General features: G+C 38.1%; 3 protein-coding genes across 3 annotated transcripts in view; 2 read left to right on the top strand and 1 right to left on the bottom strand.

Moving 5' to 3' along the window:
* The first annotated feature begins 51 nt into the window (after positions 1-51).
* On the top strand, positions 52-5,956 carry LOC139454557 (GPI mannosyltransferase 1-like). The gene is made up of 6 exons (XM_071236345.1): positions 52-148; positions 1,071-1,227; positions 1,561-2,141; positions 2,991-3,249; positions 3,814-3,915; positions 4,708-5,956. The coding sequence occupies exons 2-6, from the start codon at positions 1,087-1,089 to the stop codon at positions 4,891-4,893; spliced, it is 1,269 nt and encodes a 422-aa protein (XP_071092446.1). The 5' UTR covers positions 52-148; positions 1,071-1,086; the 3' UTR covers positions 4,894-5,956.
* Positions 5,957-7,058: 1,102 nt separating this feature from the next.
* Positions 7,059-15,474, bottom strand: LOC139454555 (UPF0598 protein CG30010-like). Its single transcript, XM_071236343.1, has 3 exons — positions 15,311-15,474; positions 14,405-14,453; positions 7,059-13,961 (listed from the first exon to the last, which is right to left on the bottom strand). The coding sequence occupies exons 1-3, from the start codon at positions 15,458-15,460 to the stop codon at positions 13,516-13,518; spliced, it is 645 nt and encodes a 214-aa protein (XP_071092444.1). The 5' UTR covers positions 15,461-15,474; the 3' UTR covers positions 7,059-13,515.
* Positions 15,475-15,628: 154 nt separating this feature from the next.
* Positions 15,629-22,943, top strand: part of LOC139454554 (katanin p80 WD40 repeat-containing subunit B1-like) — a 43,273-nt gene continuing 35,958 nt past the window's right edge. Inside the window, exons 1-2 of the mRNA XM_071236342.1 lie at positions 15,629-15,785; positions 17,229-17,359. Coding sequence (XP_071092443.1) covers positions 15,755-15,785; positions 17,229-17,359 — 162 coding nt within the window. The 5' untranslated portion in view covers positions 15,629-15,754. The remainder of the gene's footprint in view (positions 15,786-17,228; positions 17,360-22,943) is intronic.

Genomic DNA, 22,943 nt, shown 5'->3' with positions numbered 1-22,943 from the left:
ACAACATATTGTATTTGGTTTGAGATTTACCTGAAATCCAACATGGCGGCAAAATTAAACAATCTCAGCATGTTGTCGGAATAGTGAAATGAAATGTACACTTGTGATTACTTTGTTGACATATCGTGTATCGCGCGGCTGAATTCACGTATGCACACATTTTATTTTCTTCTATCATAGCTCCTATCGTATGTTTTTTCAAGTAAAATCTGGATTCCTGCTTTTTCCGCATACCCTTTGATCATTATCATCTTCATGATTAAATGAACATGAACGCGTGCAGGTTACGTTTCAACTGCCAAGTTTTCATTCGGAGTGGCTAGTATGGCATTGTGGCTGCAACACAAGAATATTTGAACAATTGACTTTGCAACGCTCATTGAAGCTGTTCATGACCGAACCACGGAATTGATAGTGTAAAAGAAAACCGTTATCGCAAAGTCAGTTTGTTAGAAGCTTCACATCGTACTCATTAATCTCTTTTGTCGTTACAAAACTGTAGGCACGACCCTGCTTGGTAACACTTGATATCATATTATCATGATTTTTATTGATGTAGATTTTTTGTTGTGCTTTTGTATAAAACGTGGTAAAAGATGGCAAAGAAAAAACTAAAAACAATGCCCAGTTGTGAAATGAGACCAATTACACATGAACTGGGTCTAAATTGTTACTCTTTTTCTTCTTCTTTTTGTGCTGAGATTAAGAAAATGCACCTCAAACTTTGCAAATTATGTTACTTATGCTAAATGTTGAGGAACCATATTATCACGTGTTGGAGATAAGGGGGAGATAATTTTGATTCAGTTTCCTCATTGAAATTATCTCCCTTTGCTCAACAAGAACTTCAGGTTTGACAGGAATTAATTTCATACACAAAATCCTTGATGAAATGTCAACAAAGATTTTTATGTGTTCACACTTTGTAGAAATCAAAACTAGTCAGCAGCCCTAGAACATTTGCCTGATTGAGTCTGGAAGTCAAATGTTATCTACTAGTACACAGCTTGATGTCTTGCTTCAGTGAATAAATTCAGTTGAGATATTCATGACTGTATTTTCACTCCCAGATTTTTCCAAGTGACCATGTGGAAGTACTGTGCTCTTGGTCTAGTAGCAAGACTGGTTCTTTTGCTGTACGGAGAATGGCAGGACCGCATTATGGAGGTCAAATTTACAGACGTTGACTACTTTGTCTTTGACGATGCAGCATCTTTTGTTATTAAGGTAATATCTATTTAAAAAACACCATTAAGAAGTACTTATGAATGTATCTGATGATGTGAAAAGTTCAAGAATGGCTTGTGTAAGGAAGAAACAAGGCTAGTTGTCAGATATTTGTACTTGTTTGATAATTGTCATTCCAATATTCTCAACATTTTCAGTTGGCCAAGAGAAAACCTGATCCTACTCATCCTCTAGCATATTGAGAGTATGATAGACTTGGCTGATTCGTAAACAAAGAAACTGACCTGGTTCGACTTTGTCAATGAAGAAAGCATATTTGCATGTCATGAGTGATCTCCCTTGGACCATACATATTTTTTCTTCCTATTTCAGGGACAATCCCCTTATGAACGAGCCACTTACCGCTACACCCCACTGTTAGCCTTCATGCTTCTACCAAACAAATGGTTTCACAGCTTCGGGAAAATCCTTTTCATCATATTTGATGTGATGACAGGGGCTCTGACATATTCCCTTGTTTCCTCCAAGGGTCATAGTCACAAGACTGCAGTGGTTTGCGCCTGTCTCTGGTTGTTCAACCCCCTCCCAATGGCTGTGTCTAGTCGAGGAAATGCAGAGAGTATCATGTCCTTTCTAGTGCTTGCAACTCTTCAGCTGATAGAAAACCGCCACGTTTTCATGTCTGCAGTGTCATATGCTTTAGCAGTTCACTTTAAGATATATCCCATAACATATGCACTGCCATTGTACTTACTATTGGGGAAGGATTTTGAGAAGGACAAGATTCAGAGGACAGCAAGATCAAAATTTACTCAGCTGAAGAAAAGGACAAGAGAGGATGTATTAGTCTGGAGGGAAGTATTACTGGACTTAATCCCCAATATCAACAGACTGGTGTTTATGTTGGTGGGGGCTACAGTGCTGGTAGGACTCAATGCAGTATTCTATGTGTGGTAGGTTATGTAGCCCGTTTATGGTTCATGTCTCCATACTGTATTGAGTGATATAAGATAGCTAAAAATCAATGAAGAGCAAAGCAATGTTTATTTGACGATAATACATAGTTTTATCATGACGTCATTTCTGGAGGTTCGAATATCCGCTCGCAACTTGATGACGTCATGTTTTGGACAACTTATTGTTAGCCCTTAGGGCAGAGTCTAGTGAGTTAGATGTAACTGCGGTACGCAGATAAACGCTGTGGCAGAACAATCCCATCCAAAATTGGGAGAGATATGACAATCAGTAATGGGAAAAAAGGTACAGAAAATCGATGTGAGGATTGTGAGAATATGCGTGAAATACCAAACTGAACCCACCTGTTCATAAATAGACTTGTCCGACATTGACAAGGTCGAATTCTATTCTGCGGGAGTCATCGTTGTTAAAATTAACTATTTTTAAATCTTGCACATTTTATAAACATCCTTAAGAGGCTGTACACAATGTAAACAACGATCAGTGCAGTGTTTTATTGTATGATAAACAACCCCGACTCCCATATATTTATATATGCTATCTACGGGTTGAAAGTGTTATTGGTTTTAACGTGTTAGATATTCAAACCTTTTTACATACCATGGAAAGATTAATTGCACCCATTTTCTGTTTTTGTGAGTGTTGTATTTTGCATTCATTAAACCCATGCAAATATTTCATGTTTATCTTGAAAATAAACCAGTGGATTAGTTGGTAGAATTTTACATAGAATCTCTGCAAGTAAACATAACTAGTAATAATAATCACGCTCCTTGTTGAGACTGTCCTCCAACCACTGTTGTTCATTGTGTCTCTGTGTGCAGGTATGGCTGGCAGTTCCTGTACGAGACCTACCTGTATCATGTGTTTCGGCAAGATACACGCCACAACTTCTCCCCATACTTTTACATGCTGTATCTGATGGGCGTGGCTCTCACGTCCGCATGGATCAAGATCCTCGCCTTCCTGCCACAGTGCTTCCTGATCCTCACATTCGCCATCAAGTATTATAGAGACCCACCCTTCTGCTGGTTCCTCATTACATTTGCTTTTGTAGCTCTCAATAAAGTGTGTACTTCACAGGTGAGAAGTCTTTCACAAGTATTTACAATTTGTTTTAATACTTATTAACTTAACAGTCATGGACTTGCTTAAGTCCATCATTAGTACACACACAGAAAGATGTTACTGCATCTTTGTTATAAAATGATTTAGTAACATATATTAACAAATAAGTGTTCAGTGGTTTTAAAAAGTTGGATAAATGGAGTTTATGATAATCAGGTTTATAGAATATCTCTAAACATGTTTATCAAAGAATTGTTATACATTTTTTTGTAAACATTTGTAGATATGACCTTTAGATAAATGAAAGTACTTTTGTGAAGAATTAAATGTTGGCACTGGGGTCAGAATTGTAGCCTAGTGGTTAAAGAGTTGATTGTTCACACCAAAGACCGGGTTCAATTCCCCAAATGGGTACCAGTACTATGTGGGAAACCCATCCTGGTGTTCCTTGTGATTTAACTCAAATAATTCTGTAAAAAACAGCATGAAAACATAGTCACTCCTAGACTGCTGAATGATTTAATAAGTTCCATCACCTGTTGACAATGACTGACTACACCCTGCTGTATCTCGTTTCAGTACTTCCTGTGGTACCTGTGTCTGGTGCCCCTCATTCTCCCCTCCATCCACGTCTCCGTGTCCCGGGGAGTCATGCTGACCTCTCTCTGGTTCCTCGGCCAGGTATTATCATCTATTCTTACTCAACCTCTTCAAGAACCTCATTCTGTTTTGTTGGGATTTTTGCCTCCCTCCATGAAGTGGAAGGAGATATAGGAATGGGTGCCTACCATCCATCTGTAACATTTCGTTTCTGGGGTGGAACTCAAAAAGCCATGAGAGATATCTTAAGCAAAATTTATTTTTCGAGTTTCCATGGCAGCGACTTTGACTTAGACTGAAAACATGGAAAATGGCGGTAGTACTCCTTTCCGGAGCAGATCTTGAAAACCGTACAATATGTCTTCACCAAACTTGGCACATAGATAGGTCTGGCAGTGAACTGGTGCCTTTTTAGAGTGGGATATTTGACAAATTTATTTTTCGATTTTCCATGGCAGCGACTGAAATTTGCGGTATTTCCCGTTTCCAGAGATAATCTTGAAAACCATACAATATTTCTCGCCCTACACACAACCAGACATGTCATATTGGGGGGGGATTTGAGTATTTCATGCTTGTTTGTTATGTAGAAGAATCAATGTGACACATTATGTGACATAATGGCACTTATTGCTAAGTGTATGAATTATGAAATACTAAAAGAACATTTTTCAAACTAATATTGTTTGTTCACTATTTCCCCAATGGATAACCTTGTTAATACATAGTATTAATACTCAATAGCCTTTGTGACCACCCAGTCTTCAGTTTCATCAACTCTATTTGATTAGAAGAATATTTGCAATACTGAATAAGTCATCTCTGAATCATCTTTGTGGTTTATTCAAATGGAAATTGTGACTTTATTTCCAGGGTATTTGGCTTGTACCAGCTTACTACCTGGAGTTTGAAGGTGTCAACACGTTCCTGTACATCTGGGCCGCTGGACTGGCATTCTTCACCATCAACAGCTACATCCTCTACATCCTTATCACCAACTACAGGCCGGTGTACAGTCAAAGCACGAGCAAAGCCAAACTTACAATGAAAGTACAATGATTTCATCGAATTGTTGTAACCATGGTAACCTCAGCCTACTTGTCAAGTACTCAGATGAAAATACTGCAGACACTGTTGTATGTTTCTCTGTGTTAAGTGTGTACAGATCAATCCAACAGTTAAGTATTACCCTAACTACACTAAAGGGGCTGATTACAATAAGTGTCACTTGTATAAAGTGACACCTTTTTATCACGGCATTCTGTATTTCGGTTGACCTTAAAATAAAATGTTGTGTTTATACATTTCAAAAGTAGGGCTACTGGCATGGGTTAGTATGGGTATGGGTTCATGGTTGTTTAAAAAAGTACATTGTGCCCATGTACAGTACCAGGTATTAACACTGATAGTGACAAATCTCTCTCTCTCACACACACACACACACTCTCTCTCTCTCTCTCTCACACACACAAATGCAAGCGCACGCACACACACACACACACTCTCTCTCACAAATGCAAGCCCTCGCACGCACACGCACACACACACACACACACACACACACACACACACACACACAGGGTTAGAACTTAACTGAAAGACTTCAGTAGGCCTGGTAAAGATAAAATGCGTTTGTTAAAACAATGGTGACATTGCAAAATTTGAACTAGCCCACAGGAACTTGTACTAGCCTCCTTCTAGCAGGCTAGTGGTAATTTCTAACGCTGGGTTGAAATCAATTCCCTAGAGCTGTTAATTCGTTGCACAGAATTTAGTTAAGAAATATATGTTAAAGCTGTCATGACTTTTGAAATAGATTTCGAAATAGTTTGTTATGACAGTTTGTACTTTATATCCATGTTTATTATGACCATGATCTACTGTATTGTCTGATCAGCACTTGGAGGAATAACTCACGGACTACAGTTAGGTCAACTCTGAACATGATGAACCCTGTTAGAGTCAAAATAACAACCGATATGGGCCCTTCTGTATTTCGGGGCTTTGCATGACAGATGACCCATCCCACCTGTTTCCAGACTTTTCTTCTGTGTTATGAAGAATATGAAAACATAAAGATTTAGATTTCAGTTAACTGATAACTGTATTGAACTGTATTATTGTTATTTAATATGTTTTATTACATTATTTGTGTTATTATATATACGTATATTATTAATCACTATTTATTTTACTTGTTAAATTTGTGTTTGTATGTTTTGTGTCTTTATCGTAATGTCACCATTTTCATGTTAAGCATTATTAAGTTATGTTTCTTTCTAGTTAGGAATAAAGATGACAGAAATTAAATGAAATTTGAATACGACATTGCAATTTTGATTTTTCTTTGGAGAGAAGTTGTTACATCCATAATGTTGTTTGCTTGTTTGTTAAAACCTCACTCAGCTATGTCCTGACTGGACCAAAGATACCAGTGAATGCTATATGAACAACGATCCACGCTGTCCTCGTATGATGACTCACAGACCATTTGGTCGCCTCTTGCAGCCTGGGAAGCTTGCTGGGGATCTGTTCTAACCTGGAATCCACACAGTGCAGATGCATAATGGCACAATGTTATTCAATGATATTCAAAATCACTCCATTTACAACTATAGATGTATATCAATAAGAGTGACAAAACCTTTCCCAAAATTATAAGAAATCTTCTAAAAGCTGAGTCCATTGTATGATTCCACCTATCATGAACATGAGTTTATGAATCACTATCAAACAGAGATGATACCAAGTGTTTGTGAAAAGGTGAGCGTATCCTACCCCACCACAAAGACATGCAAAGGCATGTCAATTGTTCACCTGACAAAACATGGGAACATATGGTTCAAGCCAAAGTAGGGGATTGCATTGGACATCATTTTTTTTGTCGCTGATGTGTCATCTATATCTATGTCTTAGTATAACTGATATCAATAAGTAATACAATTATACAATTATTCTAAACCATGAATCAGCCTCAATGTAGCTCTATGTTAGCTGGCTAAAGTTAAAAATGTACAACCTATTGCAATGAGCAATCAAAAACGAATGTGATTTCCAATTGTCGAATTTGATTGAGCCCAGATTGTACATGCTATATGTCTCAGTCCAACAGTCCGTCGGTATTATATTAATTAAAACATATAAATGAACACCCAGAACCTTCAAGTAACATATGAATATATTTATTCAGTAACCATGGTAACTGGTACAAACAACCATCTATAACATTCAAATAAGATCAATGCAAAAACTATTGGGTATTCATTACACTGACTGCCAACAATCCAGATGCATGTTATTTGTGTTAGACACTGATATAAAGTCATCCCTCTCTGTCGCCACTGTTGTAATCTGCTGCAGTTTCCAGATACAGCCTCCAGCCTCATGGTTTCATAATACATGTAATGCCAACACACCCTACAGGAAGTGCTGATGCTCTCAGTGTTGCTATTGTGTTCGCTAGAATTGAACAGGGGAATTTCCTGTGCATCATGCTTCCATGTGTGATGTATTAGATCAGTGCTTTGATTATTGATCAACAAAAAATAAATATGAATGTTCTTTGTCACCTGTCAGCAGTTGGTGCAAGTTCTCCTGTAATGTCAGTATGTGTGCAGTGCACAACTCACAGTATCTCTCAAGTTCATCTGTCATCGATCTTATGGCGTTTTGTTTTCTGTTACTTGTTCATCCTAAGAAATAGGACTATATGTTTTTTCATTAATGCCAGGCCTGATAATGACACTTGTGAATAAAATATCACACATTTGTAACTGCCTGACTCAGACAAGTGGTATTTGCCGACAGACAAGCAAGTCTCCTGCAAATACTATTGATAGGTGCACCAGTACTCCTGGCAGTGGAACATTCTTCCATGGTAAATGCTGTACAATTCTGACCTGCCTGTCATATTTCCAAAAGAACAAGAAATTAAATGTTAATTTATATCTCTTTCTATCAAACCTATATTTTTTTTTAAAAACAGCAGAAAGATTTAATTGGAGGTTTTAATTTTATTGTATATCTTTATCTCAACCACCATCCAAATGACATAAAAGAAATGCCTTAGAATCATATACTAAAAGTCCCATAGAGGATACAGCATGGCAAATGAAATAGAAACCTGTCTTTTTAGCACAGATGACTTATCATTTTGGGCATAAGTGAATGAGAGTTCAAAACACTTTTTAGCTATGACATCATCATTTGGTAATTCTGTGACTTGCACGAATCTGAGACAGAGTGATTTCCAAATTGTCTCAATAATACAGTATAGCTTGCAATTTGCATCAGGCCAAGCACAAGAAGATGTACAGAGACCGACGATCTTCATTTGAACATTCTTAATCGCTCTTAGAAAAAAAGAGTTAAAAATTCTTTCAAAACATTCCACCAGACATCCTTGAGATGCTTCTTCAGCCCTCGAATGTGAAAGAAAAGCGGAGAGATTTGACCGACATACATTACACATGGAAGTGTCGGCAATACTTTAACATTATCAACAGGGCACTCTACAAGTTAGTGAGTTAATAAAAAAACATACAACTTTATGATCAAGCTAGAGTGATCACTCCAGCTTGATAACGGTGTTAGAATATACATGGAAATGCTGCTAGATGCAATAAACAGGAAATTGTTTTCTTAGCAGAGTCATACAGTCATCTTATATTCAACTCTGAAGTGTTCCACAATCAACAGAAACAGTTAGTGTTTAGTATGTTAACAACTGGTGAAACCTCTCCACAGGCAGTATGTCATGTACTGACATGGTATGTATACTACTCAAAAGAAGTTATGACGAGTTAATCTGTAATGAAAAGAGTCAGGTATTGTTTAACTTTTTTTGAGTAGTACATGCAGAGACACCATGCTACACTGCCTGGTGGCTGTTTTCCAGTCCAGGACAAGCGAAATGTGACGCACTTCTGGAATAAATAGGTTGAACATTAACGGCTTGATCGGTTAGTGTTAGTCAGCAGACAAAAGTGTTTCAATTCCATCTGCTAGGACTGGTAGTCAGCCTGAGGATGGTACCCAACACAGCCTCTTGCTGCAACACTACATCCAGTATTTGAAAACACCAGGAAGTCGCCCCATGGACGTAGCTGAGTTTCTTCAACTCGAATCAGCCCGAGGATGGCACCCAACACAGCCTCTTGCTGCAACACTACATGTAGTATTTGAAAACACCAGGAAGTCGCCCCATGGACGTGGCTGAGTTTCTTCAACTCGAATCAGCCCAAGGATGGCACCCAACACAGCCTCTTGCTGCAACACTACATCCAGTATTTGAAAACACCAGGAAGTCGCCCAATTGACGTAGCTGGGTTCTTCAACTCGAGGCCCCTGGGAGGATCAGTAAAACACAGGGACGATTATTTCATGAATATCAAGCAATGTGCTGCCTGTGAGTCAATATGGAGTAGTTTTCAATAGGGATGTAGTGGTACACTTCGTGGCAATACAATACAATACACTATAATTCAATACAAAGGGTACAATGGATGTACATTGTACATCGATGATGGTGAGAGGGAGCTGTTCGTAAGTTTCATGTCTGATAAACATCTTCATTCTGAAGTTTGGGTGGGGGTTCATGGGCGGATACAGAGGGGGGGGTGCGGGGGTGCACATCCCCCCTTTTTATATCGAAAATAATCTTTATTTCCGTATAAATTACCACCAAAGACAATAAATAGATCTTAGTTGTGCACCCCCCCCTTTTAAAAAAAGCTGTATCCGCCTCTGGGGTTAACATGTTGGCAGTTTTCATACAGCACAATCAGTTTCACAGTTCAAGGCAATAAATAACAGTCAACAGGTACACTGTGAGTCCAATACAAGGAAGGTTATTCCAGTTGAAAGATCTTCCTTCTGTTGGGCTGTGTTGATGACATTTATAATAATAATGATTTATGTAGGGATACTTTATAGCCGTGAAATCAGGTCCCCTGAAGCACTTGTTAAATCATCATCATCATCATCATCATCATCATCATCATCATCAACTCTGATGTGATTTTCTTTCTCAAATACATTTGAGGATGGGAGATTGGTAGAGGGGCGGGGGTATATCTCAAATTATGGAATACAGGTTTTCTTCACAAATAAAGTTTGTGAAATACTCCCTTAGCTCACAATAATTAACAAACATGAAAAACTCAACACTCACAGATGTATGACATTATCAGTGGGAATGACAGGAGGCCCTGACAATATATATTTTGTAAACCTGAGTTAATCAAACTGAGACATTCTCGAAGTGACAGCATTTCACAACTGTCTATACCACTACCATGATATGAAACTGGTATGCTGGCATACCCAAACTGTCACGAATCAATACAACCCTGTGTGAACACTGAACAACTAGTAAACACTGGTATCCTAGCATACCAAAACTGTCACGAATCATTACAGCCCTGTGTGAACACTGAATAACTAGTAAACACTGGTATCTCACTGGTGATGCTAGACACTGACTGTAAGTTCATGTATCTAATGAGAAATAGTAAACAATAAAATACCTCTTGGATAAATTCTTTTATAAATTTGGATAAAAATAACATAATAAATTACATTTTGGCCTTAAATGTTAAGTCTTATTATACGCATATTAATAATGCTCAGTTATGAAGCTGGCTTAAAAAAAGGGCCCATATAAATAAGCCAATCAAAGACCAGACTACGTTCATGGAAGGAAGCATCCAGGTGAGCTATAGATGCTCAGGATGCAGGGAATACTACAGAAGACAAAACCGATGTCAAAAAGGCAACATGAGATCAAAATGTGACTATCTTCATAACACAGAAGACCAGACTCAATTACTCTATTCTTTTAACAGATCTTCTTGGACAATATGCAAGGCGAGAAGTCTAACATACATACCGTTGAAACCTGTTAATCCAGACAATACAGCTCCCAGTGAACAAATGTCTGGATTAAAGAGTCCTTGTCACGAAAAACATTTCTTGTATGTATGCAGTCTGTGCCAAAAACCTTTGAGTCTGCAACCTAGCTTGACTGTAAGCATCACTTTCTGTAAATTGTTATACCGTATTCGACGTAATAAGCGCCCCCGCTCTAATAAGTGCCCACGGCGATATTTGCTGATATATTGACAAGTGAACAATCCCAATTAGCACACCTTCCGATTGATCAATGTACACAAGACTTATTTATTCGCGTATAATATGCACTTGTGTGTTAAAGGCACCCTTAATAATGGGCAATTAAATTCTGGAATAATATATCTGTCGTATATAAACATTTCAGGTTGTCAGCATAAACCACGTAATTTATCCTTCAACTCTTTTTCTTCACCAAAATAATATTCTAATAAGAGACCCCTAATTCTAATTTTGAGAGTGCCCTGGGCGCTTATTACGTTGAATACGGTTATTGGACTATTACTGGCTAAGTTTACTGTTTCTAGACTCGACTGTTGGCTAAAGTTGCAGACTGTGTCTCTGGATGTTCCTAATAGAAAAGTCTGAAGACCAAAGTTCCTAGACTGGAGGGACGTGGATACAGGGTTTCACAGTCCAAGTAGCTGGGGTTGATCTGAGGCAATTTCCAAAAGAAAACCCTTAAAATAATAGTTTTACCAATATTCAACCACAGATGGGGAATAAACATATGTCCAATTTTGCCTTATTTTACTTTTTCCAAAACTTGACTGCATTTGGCCATAAAACAATAAAATAATTTGGTCTGGCCCTAATATCATATATAAAGTGACCCAAGCATGCATACTGCCAACAATAATGTCCTGGTGTAATGTCCCCCGAAATGGACAATATAACGGTTAAGTTATCATGATGCTTTGGAACACTTTCTTAAAGTACCAAGATTTCACTTGCATTTTCCTATAACAAAATATATATTCTTAAATTGCTATGAAAACCAAACTCCATGACAGTGTCCGTCTCTGTCAACTGTACACAGGGATTGATCATTCAGACAAAGGCACTATATGGGAAAGATATATATACAACATCTCATTCTGCAATAGTACAGCTACTAGTATATCACAGCAGTCGGGAAGTAACAACTGACAATCAGACACCTGGTAGTGGTAAACAGGCGCTATGGCCCAGCTGACACATTGCAACCACACTCATCTTATTAAAGCATGGCGTACTGGCGAGAAATACTATGCTGAAAAATGTAACAAGACAGAGATCGATGTTGTAACATAATCCATACCAAGCACAACACAAAGAAATATATATCTTGTTTATAATTACAAAAATCCCGGAACAGCCTGAATAAGAAATATCAAATGTCACAATATCAAAATCCATACTTATCTTGACATAAATGAAAAAAAACTAAATAAGCAAACTTGAAACATTCCTAGGCTACTTCAAAACTTTCATAGAAACAAATTTTGTGATGTGTTTCTGACTACGGAAATGATAACAGTGTAATATAAATATGCACACATATAAAGACGGGCTGATGTAAAGAATGTAGTAAGCAATGCATAAATACTTATCTTCCAAATATTTAATTACCTTATACAAATAATAAGAACAACAACAGATTTGAAGAAATCTCTATTTTCTATATTAATTCCAATACTTCAATTTCTTATCTACATCAGCATTCAGTGAGCGGCAAGTTCTGCTTCACGAGATGCATAGACAGAGAAGCCATGTAAGCCCAGGGGATACCGTTCCCGTGAACTTGTCCCGATTAACAATCTGTGTTTCAGAGTAATATCATTTCAATTCATATGCGAACAAGTTATATTTGTTTCTTTGTTTCTTTGTCTGTTTAATGCCATATTCAGCAAAATTCCAGCTACATGACAGTTGTCTGTAAATAATCGAGTCTGGGCCAGACAATCCAGTGATTGACATCATGAGCATCAATCTACACAATAGGGATACAATGACAAGCATTAACCAAGTCAGGAAGTCCGACCACCCGATCTCATCAGTTGCACCAAGCATGGGTAGCTGGAGACAAATTATAATCTGGATCTTCACAGGGGTTGAAAACGGGTACACGCTCAATCATCCAGAAAGCAGGGTGTGTGGACTAACAAGGTTTCTTTGTGACAAATTTGTGTCAAGCAGTGGCAGTAATACATGAAATGTGGTTCTCAAAACAAGGGTGCATTTATTGAAGCGGAGAGTATAATACCGTATATCCTCTGTTAAAAGCCAGCCTCTATTGCAGGCAATGTTTACAGATAAGATGACCAAGCTAATTATTTCTCCCCATAACAATTGAATGCCATAAGGTTTTTAAACAAAGCCGTCATAGAATCAATAAGGTCTGGCACTCTGCCTCTGATATGAACGAGTGAGTGAGTTCGACTTATCGTCACTTTGAACAGCTTTGCAGTCATATCATGGCATGTCAGCTTGATGTGGAGGAAAGCCTGAAGTTATGCAGGTGTTTACCATTTAGGTGAAACCCATGAACATGGGTTGGGTGCTGACAAACCTAGAAACATAAATAGGACAAACCGTGATTCAAACCCACAATGACGGATTTCTGGCATGCTTTAGGGACGCAACTCCGCACAGCAAAGAGTAGGACCTTTATAAGACAACTAGCCACCTTCTCCTCGGCCCCTGATACAAGCCAGGTCTGATAGTTAAGTTAATAGGGGCCCAGTCTCTTAACAGATGAAATACAGTACTCTGAGAATGGAAAATATTTTCCTACTGGCTTTCCCCCATGAGAGAGAGAAGCTCATTGGTCAATTCCAGTCGGACACCCTTCCATGTAAAATGAGTCGGAGGATTAGTTTCCCCTTTTTCAAACTCAAAGTCTCGACTTAATTCGATGGCAAGGCTGGATTTGATCAATCCTACGCCCCCAATTACAGGGGCCGCAGGATGGTAGACTCTCCCACTGGAAGGTAGCATGCATATTTTCTCTGGTTCAAAGCGCACAGTCAGTAACTCTCCAGCACCCCCATAGGAGAGGAGGCTGGACCCATCTGCTTGTCGGGAAGGGAGGATTTTGGTGTAGACTACAGGTTTGTCATCACATCGGACGAAGTTCCTCTCTCGACCACACGGTGACAGATAGGGAAATTCCTCTCTGAAGCGATCAGTCTCGTTCATCTTCAGCCGAGAGAAGAAGAATGCAAGAAAGGCCTTCTCTGGAAAAGAAGATGCTGTAGTTGGTTCGATAAAGTAACATTAATATGAGTATACTTCCAGTGTATGCAACACACTGATGACTGAGTTGCATAAAACTATATGAAGTTACCTGCAAGTGGTGTTTGCCCTTGGGGAAACTTGGAGGCCCAAATTCAATCCCATAGTAGTTAATGACAAGTAAAATTACAAGGTTCAATTACCAAGAGATGGTTAAAGGTATCCTTTTGAATTTTGAAACCAACCCTTAAACATAGCACAAAATAGGAAAACAGAATGAATTTCCTGATATTCCACCATTGTCCTTCTTGAGGCCAACACAACAACTGAGTTTCAACACTTTGGTTGAAGTCAAACATATGATTCATCCAAACTTAGAACATTAAAAACTGCTACAAGATTCAGTAATGGCTGACATTATGGTGAAGGTCAGAGAAAAACATACCTTTGAAACAGGAAGTGAAATTCTTCATTTTGGAATCATCCAGGAAAAGCTACAAAACAACATCAATCACAATGACCACAACAAATATAGTTTCATATTGTCCTTTTCCATAGTAATGAGAGGGGTGAACAAATATAGTTTCATATTGTCCCTTTCCATCGTAATGAGGGGAATGATCCAAATTATACAGTTTTAATTTCATTGAATGGTGTTTATATATCTCAAACATCATGTAGAAGAATAAAGGATTAAGAAATAACAAGACATTTAAACATGCAAGACAATTTGAAGATTGAAAGGCGAGCAGTTATTGTTGGGATGGAGATGAGTGCAAGGACAAGCTGATCTTACAGGACAGGAAGAAACTTTACTTGACTCTGGCTCGGACTAGTAGCTAAATTCGAAGACTGCTGTCAATCATTAATAGGCCTGACTATGTGATAGCTCGGACTCCATTAAAACCTTTAAAGAACTGGCATCATGCATGATCTGGCGTAGGCCAGTGGGCAAGTATGATTCAATTTCCTAGTCAGTCAAAACCAACTTTGTCTGAATACTCAAAGTTAGTGATATCAGTCAAGTAGTGAATGATTATCTTTCATCACTTTAATCACTTTAATCTGGATGCTTTGATGTCATATTACACGTGGACCAGCATAAAATAAACTGCTGAAATGTTGACCTTCTTAATAATGGTAGCACTAAAAAAATATCCGTCAAGCTGCAGTAACCTGAAACTGATCAACTAATTATTCTGCTTACAGATGAAAACTGATCACTTATGATGAATACGAAAAAAAACATTCTCTGGTTGTTACTCTTCAGTAATAGATCCAGTTATCTAAATCTGATCAGGTCATTTTTTGCAACACCAAGTAATCATCTTGATGACAACTAGTCAATTACCTGTCCTTGATGATCAATAAAGTAAAAGTATTCTCTGATTTTCGGTTCAGGGGACTGTCCCTGGACATAATGGATGAATCTGGCTGTGCTAAGAAAATGTCTGCGTGATGTCAAATTGAACAAACTTCTTGTAAATTTGACAGTTGTCATGCTTCCCAGTTTTGTTTACATCGGAAGTTTTCAATACGCATGTCACGCGCACTGTTTCCGGAATGTTATTAGTAAACTAAAATTCAATTGGCTAGAAGGAACTATCTGAGCCAATCATGGACAGGCTTATACACTGCGTCGGCGATTTTCTCCCCATATTTCCATGTCGGAGTCATGAATGGGAATCTCACCATGTGATAAAACAATGATTTTGTGTTATAATTGACGTTTCACATTACATCTAATGACGTCTTTAGGAAATTAATGTTCATTTTAGAATAATTAACTTATAAAATGTCACAAACGAAGCGAGCATGGAAACTACGTAAGTATTTAAACGATCCGCTGGCATGCCAAATAAGACTAGAAATGATTTCTCCTCACAAAATCTTGACTGACATAAAAAGGATGTGTATCTATGTGATGCTAGGATCTATGCCATGTTTTGATATACGTGATAATGTGTTTTTCATTCTTATGGTCACTTTGATTAAGATATCGTGATGACAGTTAACGTGTTAAAACGCACAAACTGACAAAACACACAATCTTTTCATGTGAATTGGAAGATCTAGGTGCCTTCACCATGTTCACTCTGGTTGGTATATCATCCCCTGTGTGTTAAACCAACCTCTTGAAACAGGTAGTAGAATAAGAGGTATACTTGCATGTGGTAAATCCAAATATACAAGAGCTAAAAAATATGAGTGCCATGTTAATACACTTTTCATTACTGGTTATTGGAGAATATAATTTCATTTTCTTCAGAACATTGACAACTGAACTTGTTTATCCTGGGGCAAATAGAGATTGGAAAGGAATATGATAAATGTTATAAATTCTGCCTGCTTACAAATTAATGAACACGGTTGTAATAACTGATGATAGATGTGTCACCATTTGCATAATTAGTGTCATGAATGTGATTAATATCTATCTTCTTGTTTTTAGCATGGGAAAACTAGCTTACAAGGGATATTAGTAAACTGATATATTGAATTTATTAATCATTTTTATTGACACTGCTAATGATTTTAAGCAAATTTGCTTTCTCTTTTCACATCAAATGAGTAGCTTTGGTTTGAAATGTTATCAGAAGTGAATTTGGGAGGAGAAACGTGAAAAAAAAATTAATTATTTCACCATGTTTAAAGCTAAAGATTTATTTATGATTAGTTTGTTCTTCACTTAACAATTGCATGTGAGCTAAGGACTGAAGTTACTAGTGGCTAAAGTTATGGTAGTAAGGCCGAAGACCTGGATTCTGTTTCCATCCTATGTACAAACCCATGAAGATCCGGGGTAGAACAGGTCTTCAGCAACCCATGCTTTCTGTAAGAGGCGACTATGCTTGTCGTAAGAGGAGACTACAGGATCAGGTGGTCACACTCGCTGACTTGGTTGATGCATGTCATGTCCCAATTGCGTAGGTGGATGCTCATGATGTCAATCACTAGATTGTCTGGTCCGGACTTGATTATTTACAGACCGCCATCATACAGCTGGAATATTGCTGAGTGCGGCGATAAACAGCAAGCAAACATCATGTGTACAACATGTACAATGGCGGCAGCACTCTCTTGGTGTCCCAACATCTTGTAGCAGAATAATAGATAAACAAATAAGACTGATAACCAGAAATCTACCTATAAACAGTATCAAAGAAGAAATATCCTTAAATAGTTTTTTTTGTGAAAAAAATGCTAGTTAAGAAACCAAGAAAAGCTGGTGTTAGAATTCATGAGTGTTTTTATTTCTGTTTTGACAGAGGAGTTTGTGGCTCACAGTGCCAATATCCAGTGTCTGGCAATGGGTCACAAGTCCGGCAGGGTCATGGTCACTGGTGGGGAAGACCGGAAGGTCAACCTATGGGCCCTCGGCAAGCCACATTGCATCATGGTAGGTGTACCAGTTTATATATGGCAGTTGACTTGATGAACACTGAAATGCCACAGTCCTCAGAGAGGCCACTTTGTGTCTTGACAGAGTCCAAAACAAATGTTTCATGTCAGCCCTGTTTTTCTAACTATGCTAACCATCTTTGTATTTGACAAATAATAAGTTATTCATTCTAAATACGGAGCAAAACATTGATCTTGTTTTTAATAGAACTTGATTTAGATTGACCATGATGGCAAGATTGCTATTACAAATACTGATACATCTTTTTTAAAAGAGGGTGTGCAGTTGTAATATAAAAAATGAATGGACAATTTGTGAAACAATTTATGTTTGTTAGCCAAAATTTAATCAATCATTTTTGATGACATGATAAGGTTTTTACCATGACTTACAGAAGTGGAGGTCCAAGGGACCCCCAAAAATTAATATTAAGGGTCCTTGCAGGCAGTATGAGGGTCCTGTGAAGTAATGAAATGGTGTAGTGTACTGTACGTTTACATAAGTACTTGAGAGCCTGGAATGAATCAATGGTCATGTGGACAGTGGTCATGATTGATGGACAAAATATCAGATCCCACAACTGCCTTGATGTGCTGTAGGTATGATGAATATCATTTTCAGCCCTTGGGACATACATGTAGTACACATTTTTTTCTGCGTCCATTATCTACATTTGTGCATACTGGACACACATTTGTTTATCGCGTCAAACCCTGCATCATGTAGCTTTACTAAGTCAGTTATATGTTTGTTTATACATCAACATGCTTTGTATGTTTCTAAAAGGGAAATAGTATGCACGCACTCTCTCACACGACTTGGTTGATGCATGTCATCGCATCCCAATTGTGTGGATTGATGCTCATGATAACAATGACTAGATTGTCTGGTTCAGACTCGATTATTTACAGACCGCAGTCATATAGCTGTAATATTGCTGAGTGCGGCGTCAAACAACAAACCAACTAACCAACAACCAGTTTTATACCGATAAAATTAGGCTTGGACCGGTAATTCTTGTGACTGTCAGTCCCTGTGCAAATAAAGTACTTATAAATCACATCGGTGATGATCCATAGAAGTACATTTTTCAAACAAAGTCAGCTTGTCTGTTACCATCCGGGTTTCCCCTTGTCTATTTCTAGGTTAAATACCTATTTGTAGCGACTTCATCTCGAAATATTAAAAAACAAAGAGAAAACTGTGACTGGAGTTTGTGTGAATGATGTATAGATCTAACAAAGTTACTTCAGAGATGACATCTTTGTACTGGACATGATGTTGAAAGAATTAAAACCAAATAATTTTCATACGTTTTTTTTATTTGTTGAAAGATGGGACTGGCAAAAATTAGCATGATTAGGGGGGACTGGTAAGTTTTAGAGTTGCCAGTCCGCCAAGACTGGCGGTTTCAAAAGTCAGCGGAAACACTGTGGATTGTCTCCTCCATCTACAGCACTTGTATATTATTTGGACCCCATAGGTAGCGTTGAAGCGTGTTATCACTTAAAAATACTTGCTCCCAAGTTGTGTATCTGATTTAAATTTATGAAAGTACTTGTAGCTCTAGCACTTCCAGTAACATTGAGCTCCCCAATACCCTCTTTGTATGGATAAATGCTGTTTTCTGATTCTCATAAGTTTATTATTTTAACATTTTCAATAAATGTAATTACCACTATTAGGCTAAAAAATGCATTTGTTTTTAATCAGTGGTAATCATGCTGAGATGGAGATTGGCGTTTTCCTTCCGTAGATTCCAAAAGTATAATCTAATGGGCATAAGATGTGATTTGGTTTGAAAGTGATAAGTGCAAAATGAATGTCTACAAATGTCTCAAAATATTACAAGTAGAAGTTTCGCAATTCACATGTTTTTATTTGGTTCAAAACCATGAACACCTTTAAACATGTATAACTGAAATTTGAAGCCATCACACACATACACACCTCCCACTACCACAACTATTGATTTCACATGTGTGTGTTGATCAAAGTCATGACATCATTAGGGTCTGTGGCGTCTCTGATAGGATATTCTATGACATATTTGGCTAGATATTGATACTGGAACAGCACCTGAGCAAAGTTGTCAGGAAAACGCTACACACAGACATGTTTTGTGGCCTGGCTCTGTCAAATAGCGGTCCATTAAACACTGAACTTTACACCCCCTGTGTTGTATTAACACAGGGAGCAGTGCATCACTGAAATCAGGATCAGTTGTCCTGATATTAATTATACTAAGTCATACATTTTTAATTACCAAATTCCTTAAACTATAAATCACATTTGTCCTTCATGAAATATTTTGGAATATTGCTGATTGTGGCACAAAACCTCACTCTCTCAGTCATTTACATTAAGCTGACATGCCGTGATATTACCAAAATACTGTTCAAAACGGAATAAAACCCTTACCTACTCACTTATGTGAATTAATCATTCCATTACCTGAAGTATGTACAGATATGATATTTTCTTTGCTGACAGTGGCCTAAAATAGCATTCTCTGAGTCACCCTATTGAATATTGGTCATGCTTGTCTTACACTAAACCCAAGACTTCACCCACTTCCTTATTCTATTACTCAGCGGACCTTTATGACAGCCCACACAAGATATATTTGTGTGACTGTCAAAGAACTTTCACATAACCCATTACAATCTGTCAGATCAGTTCTCTGTATCGTGTGACCAGAGTTTCCCTTAGCCTATGGGGAAGTGCTCTTGACATCAATCACTGGTTTGTCTGCAGGCCGACATGCTTGAATATTTCTTAGGTGACATTAAACATGTGGAACAAATATAACAGAGCAGGAAAGGACATGAGACAAGTGCAGTGTCTGAAATAACTGCTTGCCTGCCTGCCCGTGGCTGATAACTTTTCTGTCGGGCAACATGAAAATTTCCTCCACCTGCCCGACTGGCTGATAATTATATGACTACTTATGTATTCACTTTTATTATAACTTGTTGCAGATTCTCCAGTGAGTTTGCATTATTTAAACTTAAGACGATTTGTCTCTTAGTATCTTGCAATTTTTGTGATATATTGATATTATACTAATAATAATAATTAAATATTAATAATGCCTGAATGCAGGCACGTCACTTTGAAGGTGGGCAGGGAACACTTGTGGGTCACCTGGACGACTGTCTTGTTGGGTTTTTAAATTACTTCAAACACTGGACAAGTGTACATTTCAGTGATTTGTTATTATCTACGTCTTGTGACTTGTTCGCCATCAGCCTGTGTGATCACAGAGCCATGTGAAGGGTGCGGGTGGCTGCAATATTTGTCCAAGGATCAGGTTGCTGACCCAGCCACAGACTTGACCTCTGGTCACCTTACCTCACAGGCAGATTAACAACTTCCTTGAATGAACACCTGATGTACCTGTACTGGGGCGTGTCCGAGGACTGCTGGTTAGCTTAGCTAATGGGTATGGTAGTCGTTTGTGACAGTCGATCTGTTGGGGAAATAAGTAATGATATGAGAAAGTACCCTGGTGTTTTCACTGTTAATTTTGATATATTTAAATGAAATGAATAAAATTATTTAGTCCTTAAATGCTTTTGCTGGAATAAGAAAAGTATTGTGTTGAAAAACTGTAGAGGTTTGATATGAGACTGTACTTTGCATTGGTTAGCATGGTTAGTTCAGACATTGTTGTTTTTTAAATAGCCTGCAGATTTTTATATCTGTGGGTTGAAAAATAAAAAAATATTTGTCATTTTAAATATATTTTATAATTTTTCCTCTTGTGTTTTGTTATTATTTGTTGTGTTTTTTTAGTTTTTACGATAGGTTTTCAAAAGGTTTTGATAATAGTATTTTAAATCATTTGTTTTATATTGATAGTGATTGTTAAATATAGGGGGTTTTTTTATCATTTTTGCTTGCTTCTGGCCAGCAGAGTATGAAAACTCACTGCTTTTCATTTTTATTGTTATTGTCACTTTTCAGTTATTTTTTTTAAGTCAGCAGATTCATAAAGCAAGTTTTTTAAAATGTCTGACCTTATCATTAAATGTGAATGTCCATGGGGATACCAGTCTGGCAGCTATATTGAACACGGGGTACATCTATTAAACAACAAGTTTGATAAGAACTAGGCTGGTAGCAATCAAGAAACTGTCTTCTGTGATCAAGTAGTACTTTTATAGTTCCAGTGAGTGACAGATAATCTCATAAAGCTGTCAGCTTTAATTGTGATCCCCACTCTAGCAATACATGCTCCTCATAACTCATAACTTTATGTATAGACATCTGTGTACGTGCCAAGTCCTGGCCGATCCAGCAGAGACAAAGGGAGTCTCACAACATGACTAGCTTGGTTACGTTAGCCTGATAAGTGAGTGAGTGAGTTCGGTGTTACGCTGCTGTTAGCAATATTCCAGCAATATCACGGCGGGGGACACCAGAAATGGGTTTCACACACTGTACCCATGTCGGGAATCGAACCCGGGTCTTCGGCGTGACGAGCAAACGCTTTAACCACTAGGCTACCCGACCGCCCCGTTAGCCTGATGAGTGTGTATTACATGTCTGGTTGACATGGTTAAAGAGTATTGCCCCCCTTACATGGCTATAGGTGTCATTAGGTGTTGATTGTGTTTGTCATGTGTTATGAATGTATTGGATGAGCCTGATGAGTGTATATTACCAAAGACCATTACAGATTGAGTATTATTTAGTTGTCCCGTCTGTATATTCTGACATGATGACATTAAACATCCACAAGATACACACAGGCTTGATAAGGCCTTGAATTGTGCAGCAGCCATAGAAACTAACAGGTTTAGCCCACTAGTCCTTATAATGATAACATGTAGCAAAACCCTTAAAAAGGACAAATATTTACTCGTCCTGGGGATTCCTTCACTATTTGGCAGTTTAGCAAGGACTTTTGGACTAGTGCCAATTTCTAACGCTCGGCATTCTGGCTTTGAAAGATCTTGAATTGTGCCATCTGCCTTAAAAAAGGCTTAAATTGGGCATGGATACAATGGCAACAAATGAACATGTTACAAATATTTTGTTCGTGTAGTAATGCATGATGGCATTGTGTATCAAGTGCCTAGTCCTGGTCTTATCCTGATCGGGGCGGTCGGGTAGCCTAGTGGTTAAAGCGTTTGCTCATCACGCCGATCACCCGGGTTCGATTTCCGACATGGGTACAATGTGTGAAGCCCATTTCTGGTGTCCGGGCTCCCCCGACGTGATATTGCTGGAATATTGCTAAAAGCGGCGTAAAACCATACTCACTCACTCACTCTTATCCTGATCAATAAATAAAACTGCCGTGTGGACCTGGCTAGGACAAATGGAGCTATCCTATGCATGAACTGAAGCACGATTGACCCAATAATTCTTTTTGAAGACAGCTTGCGTCTTAATCTTAGCCCTGAAAAGTATTACTATTGCCTGAAAAAAGCCAGAAAAAGGCCTAAAAATTGATACAAGGTATTTGAAGCATTATCCAAAGCAGTTAAAACTAGCCATTACCTGCGTACTTCAGTCTCATCCAACACCAGCTGATTGTCACAGGTATTTGGCCACTTGTGTTGACCCTGGT

The sequence above is a fragment of the Haliotis cracherodii genome, unplaced genomic scaffold, assembly GCF_022045235.1.
Source record: "Haliotis cracherodii isolate W230 unplaced genomic scaffold, xgHalCrac1.p SCAF_10, whole genome shotgun sequence".
NCBI lineage: Eukaryota > Metazoa > Mollusca > Gastropoda > Lepetellida > Haliotidae > Haliotis > Haliotis cracherodii.
The sequence above is the reverse complement of the archived record's forward strand: the minus strand, read 5'-3'. Positions and strand labels throughout refer to the sequence as shown.